Source organism: Rhinolophus sinicus, linkage group LG15, assembly GCF_036562045.2.
Source record: "Rhinolophus sinicus isolate RSC01 linkage group LG15, ASM3656204v1, whole genome shotgun sequence".
NCBI lineage: Eukaryota > Metazoa > Chordata > Mammalia > Chiroptera > Rhinolophidae > Rhinolophus > Rhinolophus sinicus.
The window spans coordinates 19,732,891-19,758,593 of record NC_133764.1 but is presented as its reverse complement, the minus strand read 5'-3'; the positions used below and the strand labels follow the sequence as shown (position 1 = coordinate 19,758,593).

At 35.1% G+C, this 25,703-nt stretch overlaps 1 protein-coding gene across 26 annotated transcripts; it reads right to left on the bottom strand.

The window, feature by feature from the left end:
* Positions 1 to 678: 678 nt before the first annotated feature.
* On the bottom strand, positions 679 to 25,219 carry ZNF207 (zinc finger protein 207). 26 transcript variants are annotated; one of them, XR_012492168.1, is made up of 15 exons: positions 25,032 to 25,219; positions 23,471 to 23,597; positions 19,223 to 19,361; positions 18,408 to 18,575; positions 18,205 to 18,280; positions 17,685 to 17,732; positions 16,570 to 16,640; positions 14,729 to 14,886; positions 13,484 to 13,576; positions 12,237 to 12,479; positions 11,482 to 11,641; positions 11,147 to 11,330; positions 10,847 to 10,929; positions 8,258 to 8,312; positions 679 to 4,550 (listed from the first exon to the last, which is right to left on the bottom strand). XR_012492168.1 is itself a non-coding variant. In XM_019750698.2 (13 exons), exons 1-12 carry the CDS (start codon positions 25,070 to 25,072, stop codon positions 11,170 to 11,172), a joined length of 1,488 nt encoding a protein of 495 aa, XP_019606257.1. In that variant the 5' UTR covers positions 25,073 to 25,217; the 3' UTR covers positions 679 to 8,312; positions 11,147 to 11,169. The 26 variants fall into 26 exon arrangements, 6 of the variants coding, with proteins under 6 accessions (XP_019606257.1, XP_019606255.1, XP_019606254.1 ...); XR_012492163.1 differs by having other exon boundaries at positions 679 to 2,216; positions 3,258 to 3,335; positions 4,485 to 8,312; ... (1 more) ...; positions 18,408 to 18,578; positions 25,032 to 25,217; XR_012492161.1 differs by having other exon boundaries at positions 679 to 3,335; positions 4,485 to 4,550; positions 10,847 to 11,330; positions 18,408 to 18,578; positions 25,032 to 25,217.
* Positions 25,220 to 25,703: the final 484 nt, after the last annotated feature.

The following is a 25,703-nucleotide window of genomic DNA, read 5'->3' as shown; positions in this document are numbered from 1 at the left end:
TTTCCCATCTCATACTTTTTACACCTACTATTATTCTTTCTGCCCAAAATACTGTTACCCAACAAGACCTTCTGCAAGGACTGGCTTCTTAAATCTTTCGCTTCAAGATCCTTTTTCAGATGCACTTTCTGTCTATCTGTACATAGGACAGTGTCCAAGCACATAACAGGCATTCATATGCATTTACTAAATAAAATCTTTATAAGTTTTCAGTAATTGCTTGTTCCCAGCCCACTCCTGCCATTAGCACTGGCCTGACAAGGCTAATTTCTTTTACATACAGTAACTTTTTCTCATAAGCCTAGCAAATTTATGACCATCATTCTAAAGAATGAACTTGCTGAAGGTCATTAAAACTAGTACATGATGGAGACTATGACTGCAAGCTCATATATGCTTAATCTAAACCACTATGCTTCTTCTGATTCCATCTACCTTGAGCCTCAATTAACACTTTAACATATACCCCATATATCTGCAGTCTAAACATCTTCATTTACCCCTTAAATACTTTTTCCCAATACACATTTTCATATTTAATAAAAATAACTCTGCCTTCTTATATTCCCCAAGGCAAACCAAAAACTGTTCAGGACAGCAGATGCATTATCATTGTAATTCATTCTCAGTATAAATTGTTCAGGATACAACTTAATAAAATGGGCTCAGACAAGTATGATAAATAATATATGAAAAATTTTATTCATCTATGTAAATAAGCACTTAAATGTTTCTTAATGGTCAACCATAATCTTGGAAAAAGAGGCTTGCTTTTAACGCAAAAGCAAAAATAATTCCACTTTTGAATTGAAAACACACAAACTGAAAATTGTTAAGGCCATGAAAATAAAACACCATTTTTCAAATGGTAGTTTTTGGCTTTCTTAAAGCCTAACCAACACCTCCGGACCACCACCAGAGAAACAAAAAACTTAAGTGCCTTTTTTGAGTCCCAGTCTAATTATTATTATGACGTCACACACTAAGAAACATCTTTCCCCCAAAAGCCTACCAGTACACTAAAATTCAATGTAGGTATGCACTATGTTGTTGCATTTCATTTTTCTTCTGCACCGGCTTCCAGGTGATATATCTAAGTGACAAAGTGCACTAATATTACTTGTGTAAGAAAATCTTGTTTTAGAATAAGCCTTCACAAAGTGCAAGTATTGCTAGTTTTAATGTTCATTCTAAAACTAATATTTAATTACAACCTTTAGTGAGTTCATTTACTTACATTAAAAATTAAGCTATTAGTCACATTTTCTTTGTTTAGCTAGACCATTTACTTATACACACGGTCTAGCCATTTATCCTCCCTTGTGTTTTGCTCGGGTCCCCCTTACCATCAGACAGATCCCTTGTATGACTCGCGCTTCATTTCCCTCCTAACCAGTACAATGCTGGAGTTAAGCCTGGAGACTAAATTGAGAGAAGGGCGCCCTCTTTCCTACAACCCTTTGGGATCTTGTCCTGCTTCACAAGACAATGCTATACTATTTTGGAAAGAAATGGACACATTATTCAGAAATAAATCACCTTCCCTGCTGTAGCAATTAAATGTTTTCACTTCAACTTCCATTTATTATCTTCTTAATACAACATCCCAGAGAGGAGGGAAGAGTCCAAATCTCATCACCTTTTCCATGAAAATCACGTATTGGATTAACGACGTTTTACTGTAATACAATGATTCCTACAAATATTCCACAGAGAGCAAAGGTCCTTTCCCCCCATTTTTGCGATCAGTTGCCTACTGTCAGTTTTAACTGGAGCTGGAAAACAGAAGACTTAAGTAAACTGAAAAGACACCACTGGGTTTTTAAATAGAAACACTTAAATAATTCTTCTGGAAGATATTTTCTTTACCAGTCACTTAGTTTTACCCTGAAAAAAGCTTGAAATATAAAATTAGTATTTAAAGCACCATACAAAATAAAAAGAAAAGCCAAAGGAGTAAGGTACATTTCAATTTAATCATTGTACACACAAATTTATAAAACGGCTAGACACACATACATTTATTAGGTCGCAAAGAAGAGTCGAGAATTCTTGTTCGTATCTAAATGTTATCTTAAAACTATGGCAATTTGGCTACTTTACTCTCAGCACTACCACCACATGCATTTAAAGTGAAATACTTACCAAATTTTCAATGTCTGCTTATCCTTGCTAGGAAAGGACAGAGTTCCTTAGAAATTTACTTCACTTTAAATCTTAAAGACATAAATTGGGATTCCATACTTTGTTTAGTACTTATCTAGAAGAATACATCACCATTATCACATACTCAGATAACAATTTTCAGATTTTAGAACACTATCATTATTCAGACTAAAAAGCATTAGAGCTGACGGTTCCTTTTGGTTTACAAAGATCAGCAGGAGATAAAATATGAAAACATCCTTAGCGTATACTGACACCAGCTAGGATGTAGCTCAAGACAAGAGGAGGGGAAAAACCCATGTGTTACTCTTAGAGAAGGTATTAAACAGGGCATAAAGTAACTAAAAATATACCGAGAAGCTAATTTTCACGGGTATACAAGTCCCAGAAACCTAAGTTTTTCATGCAAGGTTCGATTTAAGAATGCACTGGAAGACTTATCGGGGGAAATCACTTTGTAAATTATATAACCACTATGCTGTACATCTGAAACTAATATAATATTGAATGTCAACTATAATTGAAAAATACCAACAAAAAAATGAAAAATAAATTTACTACACTGGCAATTTTCGAGCCTCAAAGAGAATCCTGTAAGCAATTAGCCCACATAAATATATTTTAGGCCAGGCCTCCTTCAACCCCACCCTCAGTTTCATTGCTTATAAATCACTGCAACAACAGCTTCAACAAGAACAGACAGGAATCCTGCCTGGTATTTTAATTTTACACCTACACAACATGTGAACCAATAGCATAGAGAAATATCTTTTGGCTGTCAACTGAAAAAAAAATTTTAAGCTTAAAAAAATTATAAATGCTAGAGTAAAAATCTTTCCATCTCACCAAAAGGAAATAATTTGTGCAAGTTTTTGCAGTTACAGTTTGTTAAGTGGAGGTCAGAAAAACAGCCCAGATTACGAGGGAAATGTTAGTAGCTAAAATAATCACCTTCTTATTCTTAATATTCCCAATTCAGGTAATATCTAGAGTGTAGAAATTCAGATTCCTCACTCTTTGATCAAGTGTCCTGTTTCAGTTAAATTTAAAGGGAAAAATTGTGATATATAAAAGTATAAAACAGTACTCACCAGAAAGGCAGCTTTAAAGAGATGGTTTTAAGGAAAACCATTTCCACTGTTTCTACGCCATTTCTTATACAGATTAAACTGTGAAAGGCAATGAAACTTAAGCCCTTAGGCAATTTTATATTAAAAACAAATGGATATCTTATAAAATATATTTTATGTTGATAAATTGAGGTTTTAAAAAAATTTAACTGAACACGACTCATAAAATAACATTAAGATAACGCATTTTCAGTGGCTAATCACCATCCCAGTTGAATAGGAGCTAGTTGTATGGATAGACTGTCCCAAATTAGACATCATTACACTTAAGTCGTAAAGGAGGAAGCCACGCATCCCAGTCAATGCTACAGATTGAAAGGATGGTTTCGGCTTGTATAAAACTCTGTTGTACACTTTATTCTTCTCTCCTCGGTATTAAATTTTTATCAACATAATAGTACAATTATTTAAAGGTTAAAGGAAATCTCTCAAGCATGGTTCAAGACAACAATGAACTCTGGTAGAACCAATAAAAATAGTTAAGAACTTTAACAAATCTTTTACAGCCCACTTACAACCCTGTTGCCCCTCAAAAGAAATACACAAAGAATCAATCTAGATTTCTTGATGGTTAGTCAGCTTTCATTTAAATATTAAAAAGATTTGTTATTCTTAGCTCAAAGTAGAATGAACAAATGTTGGTGGTGCACCAACAGAATAGGTTCTACAAAAAAGAGGAACAAAACTAGTACTTATTTACAAGTACTAAAAACAAAAAAGCATATAAAAACATTTTCTAGTTTATGATTGTACACCATTTATCACCGTTAGAAATGAGGAAACTTGACTTTTTTAGGTTGATTCATACTGTAAAGAAGTTAAAAGGTAACTGAGTACCACCACAGAAGTGGCTTAAGTAAAAGGCCCTCGACTCCAAGCCCTGCACTCCATATCATATTCCAAAATGAGCACATAGCCATCAGAAACTTTCACTGTCTTTTCCTCTAATGTACAATATATCTATTTAGGTCCAACCACAACTAAACAATAAAGGAGTATCACACCTTTATTACAACTTATTTAACAAACCTAGAGCTAATTGGCCCAAGTATTGAGTGTCTGAAAGTGTCCAATGGACCTAATAGTTATACTCACATTTAAGAAACTGCACAGCTTTCTTCCTTGAGTGGGTTATATGGATATGTTTGAAAAAAATAGGAACATCAGGTACTTACAGATAAAACTAACCTGTACTGGCAGGGCTGTGGGATTTTTCTTCTCTACCAGTAAGTAGCAAATGCTGAAATTCTGCTGCTAGTTAACAAAAACACAAATTGCATTAAACTGAGGAGTTCAATCCATACTTTAAAAAGTCAATGTGCATTAAATTTCCTCAGAGCCTGACATTAATACAGTAAAATTCCTTTCCCTAAGTCTCATAAAAATTACATTAGCTGTTCGAGTGACCTTATGAGAATGAGTTAGTAACACTGGATATCTCTTGGACAGAGCTCAATTTTAATAAACTATGAATTCCAATGTGTATTACATGGAAATTTGGCTTACTCTAAAAAAGGGGGAGCATATATCTAGGGAAAAAATCTCTTCAATGTGATAATTTCTAACTTTAAGTATATGAAGACACACCCTACAGAGGCAAACAATTTTTAATAGCTTCTAATTTGATTTTCAAAAAACTGATTTCACTCTCTTATATTTTCAATTTCAAAAACATGGGCTGAAAAGTAAATTCTACTGCTTCTTCTGGAAGTACACTAAAGCAAGCTAATAGCTAAAAGGCTTTGCTCAGTAACTACATGCCCCCCATTTCTAACTCAAACTTAGAGAACTTTAATAACCCTCCCTTGGTTCACTTGGGTAGTTAAGCAGCCTTGTTTCATTAGACACTGGTTGCTGCAGATCTTATTTATTTTCATCTCTGATTGCTGAAGTATCTGAATATTGAGCACAAACTACGTTATCATAAATGATTTGGTGAAATCTTAGTAACAAATGCAAAGCAAGAGCAGGAATGCGGTTACCTTTCATTACATTTAAGGTTCTTAAGTCTAACAGAATTATACAATGGCCTCTCCCAAATAATCGCTATTGGTCTGTGTAGTTCACTGGGCAGCACACACCATTCTTCATTTTTATCCAAGTTGGGCATCAATGAATTTCACTGCCAGTTCCTCAAAAATTCACTGAAGGTGAAGGCATAAATACTTTAAAAACCCTAGACACAGTAAAAATGCCAAACGGCCTGGAGAATTCCAATAAAGGAATTTCTCATTTTACAAACACAGCATTACACAAATCCCTGACCAAATACATAGCACATTATTGAAGCTGTGCCATTACAGGATAGAGAATGGATGGGTTCCACATAATCAATCATTAAAAGTTTACTCACGTTATCTTCTCTGTCATTTGATCAAAATAAAACATACACATATTCTCATAATATAGCTGGTGATTACATGCCTCCTAAAGAACCTAACACGAACCAGTCTTGATTTATAAGAGTATTCGATTTGCTTCAAATGGAAATAGTTCAAATTAGCTTCAATGAAGATCTCCTTTGGGTCTCCAATTTCTGGCTTAATATGACTTCTACATCTTGCTTAATACAGGTATGTTCCCGAGGACACATGATAGTAATTGAACAGGTTTATAGAGATGATTCAAAAATTTCAAACTAACATAATTTCAAGCTATTCGTTTTTCAGAATTGGGAAGAAAATGAAAACATCTTCCTTTCTTGGCCAAATCATTATGGAAAAATGTACACAGCCCAAAGCAGAAAAAACAATGCTAATAAAAAGCAATTCTCTTCTGACCCTCCCTCACTGAAGAAATCTAGTTTTTTAAAAATGCTACTTTTAAACCTGTTATTTCCCAACAAAAATGCTAAGAACATGAAGACTTGGAAAAGTTGGCGATATTTAAAATATTAGGGAGCTTAAAGTCCTGCTTTCTCCATTTCCTATGCATTACTTTGAATTAGATGCATAATAGGGGATACCTAAGAGCCAAAATATTAAAAGTATAGTTCTGAAAATTCAACATTACAGAATTGTATCACTATGTTCACAACACTATATACATCATTAAAGTAATTGCTTATTTTGCCAAGAAATATTACACAGAAAACTTAAGATGGTTTCTATGCTAGAAAAACAAGTTATTTATTAAAATGATTCAGATGACAGAAAATAAAAACCTAAGGGATAAAAAAAGGCAGTAAACTTTACTAATATTCAAGTCATGAGTTAGTAAGCAGAAGTATAATTAGGGGAATATTTACCTACAAAAATCTGTCTTATACTGAACAGTCTAATAACTGAACCCCCCCGTTTAAAGGCTTTTCCATAAAAGTTAAGAGAAAATGGTTTCATTTTGGAGTAAGATACAAAGGTTATTCAATATTAGGTAGGTAAGTACCATCTTTTAAAAAAGACAAACCTGATTTACACAAAATTTTAGGGTACTTGTTTAATTATTTTATCCTCTAACCAACACAAGTGTTAATTTACTCAAACAAAATTTTATCTCAGTGAAGAGGTGACTTAACATTTCCTTTCATTTACCAAGTTTTACCAATGGACATTAATAGACACCTGAAAGTTATGTAATTCTTAAAATCATATTTGAGTCACAGACAGAAATATCAAAGAAACTACATCTTAGATATCTGTATCATCCAACAAATTCTGTCAACAGCTTCACTCTTGAATATTTCAGTACATTGGTGGATTGTGAGTGCAACAGAAGACATCTCCGACTAAGGAGCGTAAAAGGTATAATTACTGAGTAGGTTATAAAATATTCCAATGGAATATTTTTGTTGTGACAAAATTCTTGTATCAGACATTAAAATCTACCCCCCATGATTCAGTTACAGAGAAAAGCGTATGTTTTAATTAAACAGGTGAAAATTTGGAATTCATTTAATGCGTTTTTCTTTATGCTTCCAAGAATTAAAACAAGATAGAAACACAATCTGGGTATGCTAAACGTTGTACTGTATGTTACTGTCCAGAGGAAAATGCTATCTGGTTAAAATGGTGGCTTAAACACAGGAAGGAATAAAGGTAATCCAGGTTTCTGTTTTGGCCTCTTCCAGTTCCCTCTTTACCCCCTACAACATACAGACATAAACACAATTGTTCTCATCAAATAAAAGAAACTTTAGTTGAAAACAAACGTGGATACTTCTCATGTATGCATATTGCTTAAATTATTGTGCAGTAAGGCTAAAAATGAACCTCAAAATTATCGTTTCAAAACCATAGTTCAATATACTAACTTTACCACGTGACACGAGTTCAGTTTGGCTACCTGAAAATTAGCATCTATCCACACTGACAGGTCTGTAATACTCAAACTCTTTTATTATCTCAAATGTGTAGTGTATAAGCATTCACACACACACACACACACACACACACACACCACCTTCCCACTTTTCACAGGGCTCTACATTAACATTTGCTCTAATGTGGTGAGGTTTCAAAAATATTAAAAATCACAAGCATTTCCAGATGATCTTTCAACCTCAATGTTCAACGCATAACGTTGGGATTAATTCAGTACCCAGTGGCATTTCCAATAATTAAACTTATCCTTGAGGTTAAATTTAATAGTTTAAAGATAAAATAACCAGTAAGGTTTTCCTAAAAGTGAAAAGTGGAAAATTTAAATGAAACATTTCATGCCTCCAAATTAAGAACATCAAATTCTGTCAATTTACTAAAGTTCAATATAGCAGCAACAGCTTTACGAGGCTGTTATAACACAAAGTAAATTACATAAAATTACATATTATCAAATACTTTTTATTAACACCACAGTCAAACGTGAATATTAATATAGAGCCTTCTCTGCCAAGAGTATAAAAATCCTACGTTTAATTAAATTTAGGGGCCTTCACCAAACTTGCTGCAAGTTTGGGGACATAAATATCCAACAGCCATCAAGCTGTGAAAGCCCCTATAAGGAATAAAATAAATCCCACTTGCCTCAGACTGAACAGGGCAACACTGAGACTCAGCCTCAGCCTGTCCTATGGCAGGGCTATAGGAAGAAGAAAATTTTAATTTTAGAAAAACATTACCCAATTAATTTAAGACATGCATTTTTTAAAAAATCCCAATGATCAAGCAAGCAAAAGAAAAAATAGATTAAAAAAAAAAACAAAAAAAAAAACTACTGTCCACTATAATTCCACTGAGCCCATTATTTTTGTTGGGGATCTCCCTCCCAAATGCCTGTTTAATTAAGCTAAGTTCAATATATAACTTGATCAGTGGAATAGAAGTTTCCCCATTCCTAATACTAAATGTGTGAGATATTACTAAAATAGTCAGTATTTAAATCAAAATGGTAATTCCAGCAGTCGCTCAAAAGTTGTTCCTCACATGCTGGTCTTGATACTGTCATATAGTAGTAAAATCCATACAATAGAAACTAGTGCCAGACAAATTTTTAAAGTCACTGTTGTTTTTTTTGAAAAAAGCTTATATAAGAGTGGATATTAAGGTAAAGCCAAGGACGGCAGCCCCATCAATCTTATAACTTCCTAAATTATGGCAACGACAATGCCTGCCTGAATATATCAAGTCCCAAAAGTTGTCCTCTGTAAGGGCAGATGAAGTTTAACTTCGACTCAACTCTTATTTAAGGAAGCATAAGTCAAAGAGCTAATTATTTCAACGTAATTTGTTCCACTCATGATTTCACCACTATGGACCTCAGAAGCAGTTAGGTAAAACGTCTTTTCTAGAAGCTTAACTATGCTAATATATGCACAAATTACACTTTAAATATACCAAATGGGAACCACCTGGGCCATATACCTACAGAACACAGGACATGGTGTGCTCAAGTTTAAGTGCCATGCGTAACACTTTGAATTGACTTTTAAAGAGAATTCAATCACTTACTTAAAAATAGTCTTTTCTCCTTTCAGACCTCAGAAAGCAAAAAACCTTGACACAAAATATCCGTTCTCTTTGCCTTAAATGCAAATAAAGCTTTGCATAATTTTTGAAACATGCCATTTTTACCTTAAAGATTTTCAACACAGGTTGTTCTTTGGCAGTATGACAAATGTGCGGCCAAATCTATGTTAATTCCAAAATTAAGTAGGTAGGCTTTTGGTGAGGGGTGGGATATGAGACTTGACTGCTAGGAGGAAGCTCAAATGCCTTCTTGGTGCTACCTGGATGTTGCCTTTTCAAACTATGCAATTTTCTGAGCCTCAATGGTACCACAGCACAGGAGCTATAAAACCACTGGTGCAAAATATCAGGTTTAAAGTAGCACTCTGCTCTTTAACAATTGCAATGTTTTGTTTAAATGAGTAACTTTTACGTGTCACTTAAATACTCTTTTTATGAAGATTAAAACATTTTTCAACACTTTCCTACAAGGTTAATGCTTTTTTTAAACAAAACTTCAGATTTCATGTCTAATATTTACACCTTCACATAAAGACTATAAAGGAATGTTACCGTTTGCTTAGAAGTCTTAACTTCGAGTTTGTTATATTAATAATTACACTCTGTACAGGTCGTCTGATACTTAAATAAGCATAAAAGTACCCTGTAAAAGATCAAAAAAGAAGATGCCAAAAAAGGACAACAGAAGCTATTATGAGACTTCTAACACAAGATACTGAATAATAGCAGTCATCTCTACAGCAAAGTTCTCCATAGGAACATAGTTAACATTCAAATTTCCAAGGATAAAAGATTAGCAGTAAAGCCACTTAGGGTTAATAACAGATCTTTCAGGAACGTAAGAAATTTCAAATCTACTAACCACTCTAACAGAGCCGCACATATTCTCACGTTACACTTAGAAAAAATACCAATCTATTAATAGCATAAAAAGCTTGTACCTAAGCTTCTAGAAGTTTGCACCTGAAAAGCTTCTGAGGTCCACAAAGAAGGAAATGAATGGGTCTGGCACTAGGCTCTAAATATCACCAGCAGGAAAGAGAAGTATTAAGGTTTACATTTTAAATATCTATGACATCTAACGAGTACTGACATCAACAGGGTAAAAAGGTGATACAATATAAAGATGTGATACCTATTACGTAATGTCTTATACATATCCTAAGTTTTTCTGTTAACTGAAGCACTAACATACAATTCTATATATACTGTCCAGTTTAAAACATGCAGCTTAGGAACACCTACAATTCAAAGACAGAATCCAGTAATATATCAAAACTGCATTGGTAACTATGAATTTTATTATGTGGACATCTAATGTGGCATGCATTTGTACAAACCTTTCAGGCAGTGGTCCACAGCTGGGTTATGAATAAAAAGGCATAAATTTTTCTCTCATTTTATTACAATGAAGTTTAACAGTACAGAAAAGTCACATGACCTTGGTGGGTCAGATTTCGTAAACCCTGCAACATGAGGAACTCTAAATACATTAAATATTGTTACACATTCAGACTTCCAATGTACAGGTACTTGGAAATAGTTACAGCCCTCACCAAGCTAGGTTGGGGACATGAAGTCCAACAGCATCTGAAGTGCTGTGAAGGCATAACTTTACAAATAGCAATGTAAGCTTACAGAACTTGCCTTTATTAAGGTGGTATGTTCATGTAATTCCAGCGCCTTCACAATATAACGAACCAAATTTACTATACTTCACTTCTAAAAACCTAGATGAAACATGAAAAAGAAGCCATACAGTATAAATTGCAACTTCAGGAAAAGTTCCTGCTTTATTATTCCAAATAATTTTTCCCATGTAAAATAAATGTCCAATAGTTCCTGGTATGTGGGAAGATAATGTTTGTTAAAGTCACAATGAAGCCTTATTGACGGAAGCTTGGCTATATAAACAGCACAAGTTGAGAAAAGGTTTAATCTCCAAACCTATTAGATTGGATGAAGTGAGATCAGTAACGGCCACCTTGCGACATTACAGGAGGTCTCATTCCCATCGGAGGTCGAGGAGGCCCACCTTGGTAAGGGGGCACCATTGGTGGTCCCTGCCCATACGGTGGCATACCACCAGGAAGGTAACCTGGCATGCCTTGATGATGACCACCATACTGACCTAAAAAACACATTTAAAACACAAATAGATTGAGTTGGTCCATGCATTGTACTTTTAAAATATGTTATTTTACAGGTAAATCTATTGTATGTGTATACACTACACATACAAAAAAATCCACTAAATACAATAAACATAAAAAGAGGAATACCATGAGGTGGCATTGGGGGTCTCATTCCTTGTTGCTGTGGGATGCCTGGCTGTGGTGGCATCATGCCTCCAATTGGTCCAACTGGTGGATTACCAATGGGAGCCTGTCCTGGACGAGGAAGATTACGCTGATATTTAGGTAACTGTGCCCTTCTCTCTTCCTAGGAATAAAAATAAGCACGATGGTAAACACCTGAATGCAGAGATTCATTAAGAATAAAGGCAAGCATCTAAAACCTTGTAGAGTAATTCTTTTTAAATGTAGGCTTATTTCCAAACCAATTACTTTTGTCCCACAAATCAGTTCAATGACTTAAAATCTTGATGCCCTAAGAAAACCTCACCTACTTTTATAGTATGTTAAGCACAGGTAACAACTTTCTAGAAATTATAAATTGTTTCAGCAAGAAAGTGTCTAGTGAAGATCTATGGGTTTCAAGGGTCTGCAGATTCTACCTCATTGAACTTTCTTCAATTAATTTACAAATCTATGTCTAAAATGATTTTTACGAGTATGAATCCAACTTACTGTCTTCTTTTAGAAATAGTCTGGGGAAAGGGAATGCATTTGAGATCAAAACATGCATTATTCACTTTATTTTGTGGTTCTTAAAAATCAGAATGGTAAAAACCACTTAGTAAGCATTAAATCAGATCATAAGACCATTAGTGTAGAAATAAACATTTTTCAAATGGACAACCTGCCACAATGACATTCAATCAAACTTTGCTTAGTAAAAACTGTAAACAACTCACCAGCGATATATCCTCATCTGGATGGATCAACTTACTGGTTGCACTGGTTGTCGTAAGAGTAGCAGGCTTACTTGTTATTGAAGCTGCTGGTTTAGCTGCAGTGCTATTTGTTGTACTAGTGGTTGAAGCTGTAGACTGTGTATAAGCAGGGAATGTAGGCTTTGGGGGTTCTGTAGTTGTTGCAGGGGTACTATTTAAGGGCTTGAAATCTGTACCAACAGGTCCTTGGACAGCTGCCTGAGCCTGTAAAATACAATCTTTCATCAATGAAACTTCAAAACCCAAAATTGAGTAGTATACCTACTACCAATTTAATGTAAAAATAAAACAACATTCAATAAAGGACCAAACTTTAAATAAAATTAAAACAAAGTTAACATGATAAATGTTCCACAAAACTCAAGATAACACATAGAACTATCAAAAGAGACTGGGTCAAAGCCACATCCAAAACACAGAATGGGAAACAAGAAAACAAGTAAGACTGCATATGTATCCTTCTCAGATGTCATCTATCTCCTCACCAAGTTATTTAATTTACAAAGCTTTGTATTCCAGATTGATGAAATACAGTATAAAGGAATGGCACATGTTCTACTTTTACTATTCTGAATTAGTTGTTTAATCTACCAAACAGCTCAAAAAAAAAGTCAAAAATTACAGAATACGTACAAATGTTTGGATAACTTTCAGTTACTAAGCATACCATAATTAATATCAATGGTGACACATTAAAAATATGTCCTCCAGAGATATTCTTTATATAGTAACACAATGCCCTCCCAATTAACAATGGCTGGATTCTCAGGACAAAAAGGTTTAGAAGAATCTTTTAAGTATAAAGTTACCAGTAACAAATGTGTTACTTTTTGTAATACCAAACATCTGAAAGGCTTAGACTAGGACAACTTTAGAACCAAATGCAGAGTACTAAATTTCCTTACATTACATGTGATGCATTAGATTAAATGGCATAAATCAAAATAGCTTAATCATGCATCAGGCTAACCATTGGCTACTATAATGCATTTACTGCTTACATGCTTTTAACCCTTTAGAACCATAGAGGTTTTGGGAACATTTTTTTCTGAGTTCAATTTTTCAAATATCATTGATTTATATACCATCAATCTTTAAAAAAAATTAAACAGTATATTTTTTGGGGAAAGGTTTAGTTTGAAAATAGGGTCCAAAGGGTTAAGTTATAAAGCCATTTTAAAAATTTTAAACTGCAACTCCCTGCGTACTTGTGCTGTGCTAGGAAACAGAGCTTTAGAAGATGCAGACAGACTTTCTGAATTGGATGAAGCTGTACTTGAGCTTGTTACAGGTGTCCCCATCTGTAGCATAAAAGAAAGGAAACAATGAAAAGTCTCCAAACAAATGGGTGAAAATAAGCCATGTGGTAGACTTTTTTTTCAGTATAGGTTACGTTTTTGTAAATGCAAAATATAATGTAATCAAATCTGATTTATTTAAAGAGGCAGGCAGTTAATGCATTTACAATAAACAAAGTGACAGTATAAGCCTCAAAAAAACCCTTTTAATTCTACACCAATAAACCTAGTTAACCAGTTTCTTTCCTAAAACTAATGTTTTGCACTGTGATATTTCAAAAATGCTACCTTAAACTGAGAATTAAGGTCACTAACACTTCAATCCAATTTGCTATCAATGACGCTACAAAAGATTTTTGCCAAAAATTTAACATCTCAACAAAATCCCCACCCACCTCAAAATCCTAAGTTAATACACTTAAAGGGCACTTAAAAAGTAATGATTTTCAATTTAGCAACTAAAAACCAAAAAAAAATTGAAAAAACATCTAAGGAATAATTTTAAAGTGAGAAATAAAGAACATACACCCTTATCTTCTAAATTCTGAATGAATTACATACATCTACTTAATTCTGAATGACACTGAAAAAACAGGATAATAACTATTATAGACATGCTATATATAACAGAAGCATTTTTCGATTCTGAGTTCTGAAGACAAAAGCAGTAGGAAATTAAGTGTGACTAGGTCAAAAGCAATGAAATGATGCCCTTCCAGCAAGTGTGCAGTATTGTAGCTTGTCACTGGTCTAGACTAGAGGAGAGCCCAACAAATGATTTGCTAAGGTCTTAGGATTTTCCTCTGGCTTTGCTTTCATTCTACTCATAGTTCAATAGGTAAGAAGACCTCTAAACATTATCACATATTTAAGTCCCCAAAAATTAAACTTTCATTTCTAACTAAAGTTAGAATAACCAGAGTTCACAGCCATGAAAAAAATAACAATACATTATCTCTGGCTCCAACTGATCTTTTATTAGTACAGGAAATCAATGTGTGCAAACATGGAAGAAAATAGGCCATATTACTATGTTAAATAAAGTACTAAAATTTAATAAACAAAATATTGCCTACGACAATTTCAAATAGATGTGCAAAAACTGCACTTTACCTTTAAATGTAAGTGCATTCCTTTTCATGAATTTCATCTTACCTGTCCAGCACTGGGGAAAAGAGGCTTAGTAACTGGAGGCTGTGGAGCAGGAACTGTTGCTGTTGGTGCAGGTGGTCTATTAAGAATACCTGGTGCTGAAACAGCCTGTGCTTGAGTCATTGGAGGAATTCCAGGACGTGGAACAGGAGGGGGCATACCTGTACAAAAGAAATGGTGGATGGAGGACCTAAGTAGTTAAAGCCTTTAGTTCAGAAAAAAATATTTCCCTAAAACTTCGCTGCTAAAATATACCATATTAAAAAGGCTTATATCTATATAACAAAGTTACTAACAACTGACTGCCGAACTCAATGAAATCCAAAGAAATAAGCATTTTGCCCCTTGGCACAACCTTGCCTCAAACTTCCTATTCTTTTGCATCTCTTCAGAATTTTGGGAAGTGAAAGATACCACTAGATATCTTTGGATAAAGCAGCATTTGCTTACTGATATTACTGATTCAGCAAACCCTTTGAAACATGTAAGAGAATTATGTCAATCATCTGACAGATACTCCCTGAACTCTAATGCAAATTACAGTAAAAACTTTGATAAATCACATATCATATCCATAAATTTTTCCCCAGAAAATTAAGTTATCCGTTTAAACACTTTAAATTTTCCTAAATTGCATCACTAGTGCATTCTTTAAACTTCCTCAACATAACTTAAAACATCTAATGCGCACTATCAAATGAACATTGATTATTCAGTATTACTTTAAACGCCCAAAATTATCTTAGAGCATTGTGTATGTGGAACTGTTGCCTATAAATTAATGGCTGCACTGGTAATTAAAATTTTGCTGCTGCTTAATTTTTCTGGTTCCTTTTATATTAACTATCACTTGAATACTTCTACATCTACTATGGATTACAACCCAAACTTGCAAGGATTAAGTATAAAAAAGCAAGGCAACCAAATGAGAGCGGCTTGAAGGCCTCTGTGGCACACTTATTTGGCTGATCAAATCGTTTTCTCCATATTATAGTCTAAGAAGTCAAGTTACTTCATTTCCCAGGCCCCTTTGCAGCTAAAGGTCCATAAGACCTATTTCTAGGCAATAATACAGGGAAATTACTTTGTTCTCTAATAAAAGAAAAAGGAGAGCACATTGCTGTTGACATCCGTTCTTGCCTGAGTCATCTTGTTACCACTGAATGACATAACTGAAGGGAGAAAAGCTATGGTTAATAAAGCAGAAAATTTAAAAAGCATGGATTCTTGATATCACTAAAACCATTAAATCTACTACCGTGTTTCCCTGAAAAGAAGTCCTAGCCAGACCATCAGCTTTAATGCATCTATTAGAGCAAAAGTTAATATAAGAGCCAGTATTGTATTATTTATATTATATTATGTTATATTATAATTATATTCCCAGTCTTGTATTAATTTTTGCTCCAAAAGACTGATTAGAGACGATTGTCCGGTTAGGTCTTATTTTGGAGGAAACACGGTACTTTTATTTTTGTTGAGTGAGATAATAAATGTCTACATTGTTAAATGTCTGTCTACTTTCTTTGAGTTCTCTAATACTTGCTAGAGTTTCCTCTATTACTTGTCTAAGATATTCCTAACAAATACAACCATTCTCTTAAGGATATGGGCTTTATGCATTCATTTTGGCTGTTTTGAAGCCCATTTTTACTACGTATTTTAAGACTAAAAAAGGGGCGGGATGTCATAACTCTTCTAATGGTAATTTTAAAAAGTCACCAAATTACAGAAATTTAAAATTAACACTGCACCAGTGCCCACGAATCTACGTATTGTCTAAAGTACTTAAGAATAAAACATGGCAGCCATATTAAGAAGGAAATTGTCAAAATATTTCATACCTGGTGGCATACCAGGCATCAGAGGTGGTATTCCTGGTCCAGGTGGCATCATTCCACCCATTGGCATCATTCTATTATAAAGCAAATTTTAAGAAACAACTAAAGTTAATCAACAGTATAAACGATTAGAAAAAATTTTGGCTAAATCCTGAAACAATAGATAAAAGACTTGAATTTGATCCCTAATACTGAAACCAAGCTGAAAGAACATACAACACTAAAACAAACCCTCTAAAAACCAGCAAACTCTTGAGTTTACTAGTAAGATTTGGGGGTGGGGAGCTCAGTCTTTGTTGACAAAACATTTTAATACATTTAAAGCCATTAGGAACAATATTATACTCTCCTCAATATATACAAGAGGCCTCATCTAAAATATGTGCAATTGGAAAACAAAATCACTTTTTGTCTCACTTGGAAAATATCCAGAGAGACTATAAATAAAAATCTCTATTTTAGAGTCATCAGATTTTTCTAAAAGAAAATACTAAATTACACCATAGAGGTAAGTTTTTGGAGGAGCACCAAAAAACTACCAGCAATGTTAAAGATAGTCAAAAGTAAACTCAGACTGCCTGATTTTTACTTAGAATAGCTAACACTAAGCCAGGACTTAAAAGCATAACCCGTTCTTTATGTTCCTTTCCCTAAAGAAGTCATCTGCAAATACAAATATCCAATTCACTTAAAAAATTACAAGTCTGTGAATTTTTGATTTTAGGACTTTTATCAGAAGGTTAACTTCTATATAGTTTTTATTAGAAGAAAATTCAATTACCTTCTATAATAATAAAGCATACAATTTGGCAAAAGACTATATAGTCTTTCTCAAATACCAACCCTTTTACTGAGTCCCATTACTTTTAGCACTTAGGGGAAAACAGTTGCACATTAGGAAAATGCTTTATTTATATATGGATTTACTACTATTTCCTCAAAGATGTTTTATTTCCCTCCTTTCAGAGACCTGCATCAATCAGCTTGCAAGTTTTAGAAGTTTTATAATGAGGAAGGTTAGAAAACTTCTGAAGTCAACTGAATAGATACCATTAAACACACAAGAAAATGACATTATGATTATACCTCCTGAATTACATCATGAATGAGATGCTTACATGTTTTCACCGCAAAATGACTGGGTGTATTTTCTCTGATGATGCAATCTGTGAAAATGTATGACAAAATCAAAATCTAACTGTGATTTTCAAAATACAGTGGGAAAGTGTATTGTTTACCTGTCACATCCAACAATATTTAAGTAAAAGTGATGGGCACGAGCACCTATTTATTTCAGTTCTTGATGATGAGACAAATATTTAAATAATTTACAGTTTGCTTCTTGTCACAACTACAAAGTTGTTCTGAATCTCAGAAACTCAAATCTACAACCAACTGCTTTAATTACATCAGATGCAATTGAAGCAGATGGCTGCCTACATACAACCTAAAACCCAAAAATCTATTCTCTTCAGAGGCAAATTTATATTCCTTACCCCTTTATTAGACAATTTTAATATTTATAGAGCCCATACCTTTCAGAAGCAAAAGAATATGCAAACATTTATTTCATATAACACCCAAGCTGAAAGGTAATTACTAGGCACAAGCCCACAAGCCAATTAAAAGTTTTCTTACCCAGGTGGCATGCCTGGCATAACTGGTGGCATTCCTGGCATCAGAGGAGGAACACCTGGCATTAACGGCGGTATGCCTAGAAACAAAATTTCAACAACAAAAAATCACAAATTAATGTTAAAAAGTTAGGAAGAATGTAATACTTCTATACCATATCAACAAAGTCCTAGGAATATTAAATTGTACGAAACATTATGTGCTACCTGGAGGCATTCCTGGTGCTCCAGGAACTGGTGGTAATCCTGGCTGTGCCATTGGAGGGATATAACCCTGTTGGGGTTGAACAGGCTGTGGCTGAAATGAAGTTGAAGCTGCAGACTCATCATCATCATATTCATCAGAATCATCTTGTTGCTTCTTTTTTTGACTCTCTGCTAAGAAAGTTTTAATTAATTTTTCCCAGTTAAAGAAAAAAAAACTAAGTGTAAGACATTCAATATGTAAAAAAATCATTTCAGCGCAATTAGCTCTATTGTTTTCTTTCAAAAATATTTCAAGTGATACTGTTCTTTACTCTTCAAATGTGTTTTCAACCTATATTAAATTCCTTTCCCTATCCAATGACAAGTAAAAATAATTTTGTCAATTTTATTTTTAGAAAACAGCTTTCTATTTCTCCCCAAAAGGTAAACTATGACAAGGGGTAATGTTTTTCCCAAAAAAAAAAAAAAAAAAAAAAAAAAAATTTCATAGGTGATTAATAACAGCTCCTATCATCTATATAGTACATGGCTGCAAATAAATTTTTCTACAATTAGTGGTTATATAAATCAAAGCCTAGTACCTTCATTTTCAAAGGCCTGAACACCTGGTATTCAGTTATGACTAAAAGTATTATAATAAAGTATTTGGAATGATCCAAATGGTATTACACACATACAAATCAGTACCAAACATTAAGACAAAAAGAAAAAAATAGAACTTAAAATTGTAATTCTGAATAAACCTACCATTAAATTTATACTTGAAAGTAGTAGTAATACTCTCACAAATGAAGCTGTATTTAAAAAAAGCATACCTTGTGTTTTCTGTTCAAGAAGCCGTCTTCTTTCATCCATATCTTTTTCTGGAATACCTTCCATACCATATATTTCCAACTCTATGTCTGTTCTACCAGGTATTGCATTGGGTACAGCATCTATTGTCTCTTTATGCACCTATCCAAAACAAAAACAAAACTCCCATCAAACAGACAAAAGTACCTCATAAAAGTCTTTTCGAGAGTAATTCCAAATTATTTAGATAAAGACCACTTAGTATAGTAGTGAGACTATCTGGACCCAATCCTCTATTTTGCTGCCAACTGTGCAAGGTTGGGCAAATCTTGAGACTTCTCTAAGCCTCAGTTTACTGCACTTATATGGTACCTAACTTCTAGTTGTTTTTACAATTATATATAGTATATATGTAAAAAACACATAGTAAGGGCTCAAGAATAAACACTATTTCAAGTTTATCACATTATCTTGCTTGCTTGAATTATCAACAATAAACTGGTTGATAGTCCTACTCAAATCAGAGAAGTTTCAAGTGTGAATCAAGTAAAGCTTATGAGTCTTATTACATTAAGAATTAGAAGAAGCAAATTTTCCAAGAATGGATGTTGAGACAAGCCTGTAATTATGAACTACAAAAGTGCCACTGACAATTAGCATTACGCTAACTAATGAGTTACCTGGGCATTTAGCACTGCCACAGTAGTGAGCTTGTAATTATCCATCTCTGAATTTAGTCACAAAAGAAAAAGAAGTCATGGTAAAACATCAGGAATCTAGGACTTTTTTCACTGTATGGATTTTGCTCAAATGTTTCTAACCCTCAAACATCTGCCAATATGGTAAAATCCGTCAGTTTTGGTTTCTTTAATAAAAGGCATTAACTTAGGCTAAAGGATATCCAAGTACTTAGACTAGCAGCAGCATCTGCAAGCTTATCAGAAATGCAAATTCTCAGACCCCACCTTAGTCCTACTGAATGGGTGGTGGGGCCAGCAATCTGTATTTTAATAAGCCCTCCAAGTGATTCTGATGCATGCTTGAGAACCACTGATTCAACCTAATGACTTGAATATATTTGTCCAAGCAATATTCATTTCTATCCTCCCAAGAAAGTTTCATGTTAGAGGTAATTAAAGAAGTGTTTTCTTTTTAGAGATGTATATGAAAGATTTCAAACAGTGACAGGCAAAACAAATTCAGAAATTACCTTAATTTCTGATTAATTTTTAACAACTATTCATTATTGTGATTACTGTGATTAAACGATCCATGAATAAAACTACTTAACAAGTGACTTCTAAGTTTTTTGGACTGTTACTATTCTTGATAAATGCAAATAAAGTAACTCATGTTCTTTAAAGAAACACAATTACTTTCATATAAATAACTAGTCTCCACTACATTTGTAAGTGATAATAGCAAAAACAATTAATAAGATGTTGGGGGGAAAAACATGATTTATTTAAAATCCTCCCAACATATGGTACAGTCAGAATTAGATTTCTTAGAATCTTGCCTAGTGTTAGTTAGTATGGGCTTGGTTGAAAAGACAGGAGCAAGCATGATGTGAACTATTTAAATACTAATGTCCTAGGTTTATCATCTATAAAATTAGAGGGCGCCTGATTAAACTGCCATGCCCATCTCACAGGTTGCTGTGATAGTAAGACTATATAAACAGAAGCACTTAGTCTATTAAAAATGTTACTAAGTTTCTCAACTGCAAAATCTCCTTCCAGCTTCCACTCCCTTTGTCTGTTCTCTATAGTACAAGTCCTGGAAAGAGTGCCTCTACTTTATCATTTTCTTTTTTTAAAGATTTTATTGGGGAAGGGGAACAGGACTTTATTGAGGAAGAGTGTGTATTTCCAGGGCTTTTTCCAAGTTAAGTTGCTGTCCTTTCAATCTTTGTGGAGGGCCCAGGTCCAGGTCCAGTTGCCGTTGTTAGTTCAGGGATGGCAGCCCACCACCCCTTGCGGGACTCGAGGAGTTGAACCGGCAACCTTGTGGTTGAGAGCCCACTGGCCCATGTGGGAATCGAACCAGCAGCCTTCAGCTAGGAGCACGGACCTCCAACCGCCTGAGCCACCAGGCCAGCCCCTCATTTTCTCTTGAAAGTACTCCAATCAAGCTTTCACCCTCATCATTCTTGGCAAGTGATCAATGACCTCGTTTGATTAATCCAATCTTAGTCTTCTTGACCTACACCACCATCTGAAAACTCAGTTAAACAACTCACGGTGAAACACTTCATTTGGCTTCCATGGTACTACTTTTCAATCTTGGGTGTTCCTATTTTTTCAATCTCCTCGAATGGTTTCTTTCAAACTTCTTACCTGTAAGTACTGGGAGTAGCCCAACATGGAGTCCTTGTACCTCTTTTCTATCTATATTCCACCCCCTAAGAGAAGACATCTAGTATCATCACTTCAAATAGCCATCCATATACTGTATTCTTCCAAATTTCTATCCCCAGCTCCAACCCCTCTGAACTCCAGACTTGGAGGTCCATCTGCTAATGTGACATCTCCAACTGGATCTTCATTAGACCTTCTCAAAACTAACATACCCACACTCAAAATCAACATAAAAACAATCTTGATATCCTCATGCCTAAGCCTAGACTTCCTGCAGTTTTCCCCACCTCAGTATATGGTTACCTCATTTTTCACTGCTCAGGTAAAAAACCTTCATATCATCCTTAACTTCTCACTTTCTCTCATACTCCACATCTAATCCATCAGCAAATTCTCATCTCTGTCACCATCTTTTGCCTGGGACACTCATCTCCTAAATGGTGTCACTGTACCCTACAGTCAAGCCTACAGCCAGAACGATCCTTCAAAACTGTGTACCAGAGCATGTTACATCTCTATTCAAACCTCCCTCATTAATTCTAAACTTCATTCAGAATGAAAATGGCCCACAATAGCCTTCAAGCCCTATATAAAGTGCACAGTGCCATCCCTTTTCGTTTCCTTCAATATAGGAGAATGCTATAGGGCCTGTTATTTGCTGTTCCTTGGAAGCTCTCCCTTTCTTTCAGATCTCTGCTACAGATGTCAGCTTCTCATTCAGGCCTTTCCTAACTATCTTATGGCCCTCCCTATTTTTAGTTTTCAATATTACTTATCACAATAAGACACAATATTTACAGGTTATTTTCCTCCTCAATATAAATCTAAATTCGACAATGGTGACCATTTGGCTGTATACTCAGTGTCTCATAGGAACTTTCTGTGACAAATGGTAATGTTCTATATCTGTACTATCGAATACAATAGTCATTCACCAGCCACATGTGGCTACTGAGCACTGGAAGTGTGACTATAATGTGACTGAAGAATTGAATTTTTAATTTTCTTTTAAATAGCCATATGTAACTTAGTGACTACCACAGTGGAAAGTTATGGGTCGCATGTAGTAGGCTCTCAAATATTTTTGAATGGATATTATTGTTGTAGTGACATAACTGGAATGAAAAGGATCCATATAAATTTATTTTTAAACTAGAGGAAGAAACGGCTTGTTTTAATTTACCTCCCTGCTTCCTACCAACAGTAGTTTCCAATAAATAAAGATTTGCTCATCTCACATCCCCCTAGGGTCCAATTAGGCAAAAATTCAGGCAGCTCTAAAACTCGCAAAAGTAGAAGAAATAATCTTGAATAAGACATAATGGCACTTATTAGAGCTTTAAAAATAAAAATTACAAAGCTCTCCCTACCTAGTAGTAAAAGGACCCAAGAAACTAATAAATTATTAGATGAAATAATGCTACCATTCCCAAAGGGGTCCACAGAATAAACTGAAATAAGCCTGGTCCCAAGCAAAAGATTTTAACAAATCCTTCAATGATAATGAGTAATGGCAGCTAATTATGTCTTAATTCTTATAGGATTAGAACTGGTCAGATTGCCCACAAAATTTAAATCACCGAACCTTGTTTCCCAACACAAGTACTGAGGAGGTATTTTATAATCTGAACCTAATTGTCACCAACCTAACCTAGAATGAAAGGTACCAATAATTTTAAAATACCGATCTAAATTCTCTTTAAACGTAAGGAAGAATCAATTGTTTATCTTTTTGATGGCTAAAGAACAAGCTTTTTTTTTTTTTTAAGCGGACTGGCCATCTTATCTGCTCTTTTCAATAAACAAAAAAAACCTACAATCGTGAAAGAAATATTCACAATTTCTTCCCATGCTGTTCCCCAACTACAAAAGAGCAAAAATTACAAATAAATACAGAAGATAAACCGTTACCTGCATGCAATGTATAGCCAAGCCAGGTCCTGTGTACAATTTCTTATGACATATATGACATTTAAAATGTTTTGCTTTTTGGTGCTGTATAAGGATCTTCTCGTCATCAAAATCTCTATTACAATACCTGATCAATATCGTTAAGGTACAAAAATAGCACAATAATGAAACTGCTCATTTTTTAAAAAACTGTCATATAATAAGAGACTATGAGTAACATTAAAATATGGGAACAGCTAAAACCAAAAAGGTTCTTTACAGAAACTTTGATTTTGATATTGTAACAATGAGGGATTAACTTGCCACGTAATTTTAGCATAGTCCCTGGAAGCCCATAATCTCTCTTCACTACCTCTAAACACATTCAGTAAGTCTCAGCATAGTTTTGTAAAATTTCTGTGTTTAAGAGATTTATGTGAAATTAACATTTCTTTTGCTCGCTATTTTAACATTTACAAATGCACATTACTGACTGGAAGGGTTTAATGTTAAAAAATCCCCAACTTTATGTCAAGGCAGAATTTCAAGACAGAACGCATTCATTAGATAGATTAAAAATAATCGAAATATTAAGATTTACCTAATGTTTTGAATTTTTTATACTACTTTTTAGAATCTTAAGTTCATAGTGAATAAGAATCACAGAATTTCGCATGAACAATCCAGTTTTTTGCAATTCCGTATGAACTTGTGTTGCCAAGGAATGTATTTAAACAACAGATGAGTTACATTAATAAAACTGAGAATTATCTCACTAGTAAGAATTTCCTAAAAATGCATTACAAAATTCTTAACCTTTTGTCAACTATTATATAAATGGAGCTCTGTAACAAACTGGTTTTAGGTACAAGAGAGTAAATAAAACCAACTTAATGTAAAATGTATTAACGCTTCCGGAAAAAAAAAATTAAACGGATGCTACATTAAGAGGCATTTTTTTCAGTCCTGCAAAGCTAGGTAATAGATGCAAGAAACTCCACCCTGCAAGAGAACGCTTCGTGAACGTCAAGGCGCCTGTGGGTGAGACGCGGAAGCTGGTTCGCCCCCTCCACACGCGCGCAGGGGAAAAAAAAAAAAAAGGTTCCAAATCAGGGTTAATTAACAAGCTTTGACTAACCCGATTCTAAAATTAAAAAAAAAAAGGATAAAGTGCTTGACTGACTCCGAATGCTCTCACCTAATCCTCCATAGAGTCAATCAGCGTTTTACTCGAAAAATTTCCCTTTGTTGACTCGTCACCAAAACAACAGTATGGCAGAATAGTATCCTTAGGGGACACTGTCCTTGATGGAGTAGTCCAAGCCGCCTCCCAGTGAGTTAACGCTCGCACCAAAGCAAGAACCTGAGTCACCGAGTCCCACGACCCACAACTGCCAGAGCCTCTCGCCCTAGAGACCCTATTTCCCGAGAAGACTTCCCAAATCCGACTCCAGCCACCAAAAACCCCACCCCGAGGCCTAGATCCCAGACACCCTCCGCCACAGGCCAAAGCCAGGCCTCAGTCCCAGTCACCAACAAGCGCCCCCAGCTCGGCCTCGACTTCAAACTGACAAAAGGATACCAGCACCACGGTTTCAGCTGCTTCTTCTTCTTGCGACCCATAACTGCGCTCTACAAACTAAAAGGGAGGAGCTAATAAGCAGGAAAAACGAGGCGAAAATCGCGCACTCTTCGGACCCAACGGCCACCACCGCGTTCCACAGGAAACAGACACAAAATGGCGGACGCCCTCGTTCGCTGCTCTGCCTCCCGTCAGGCACTGCGGCCGAGGCGGTGCCAGATAGGGAAGGGTCACATGACGCAGGCCTCCTTCTTGAGTGGGTGGAGGCTCGCGGGCGCTGAGGGGCGGCCGCCATCTTGTCTGTTTAATTGGTTCCCGCTCTGGGTTGACTGTGTTTGCTGATTCCTCCACGTTTCCGTAGTAAAACAGCAGGCTGCCTAAGTATGCCGAGAAACTTGCGAATTAAAGGGGGAAAAAAACGAAAAACAGAAAACGTTACCAGCGTAATTAAGGGCTGACTACAAGTAAAGGATAATAGAGATAGCGCCCAATTTTCAATTTTGTTTCATTGCCCGGATGAATCCTTTCTGTAGTAAGCTTGGGACATTTGCCTACTCCATGCTAAGTTAAAGAAATCGTAGCCTCTATCTGCCTTGTAACACAGGTTGGTGGTTGGTAACAGATGAGTAAACAAGGGTGTGTGATCAGCGCGGTGATGGGGGCGGGGGGGGG

Bases quoted from the DNA above. Each gene is read 5' to 3' on its own strand.
- ZNF207 (XM_019750698.2), bottom strand. From the start codon at position 25,072: ATGGGTCGCAAGAAGAAGAAGCAGCTGAAACCGTGGTGCTG. The intron at 13,577-14,728 runs GTAAGATGAAAT...TTTATGCTACAG, and splicing joins TTTTCCCCAGTGCTGGACAG to ATGGGGACACCTGTAACAAG. The intron at 12,480-13,483 runs GTACGCAGGGAG...TGTATTTTACAG, and splicing joins TGTTTCCTAGCACAGCACAA to GCTCAGGCAGCTGTCCAAGG.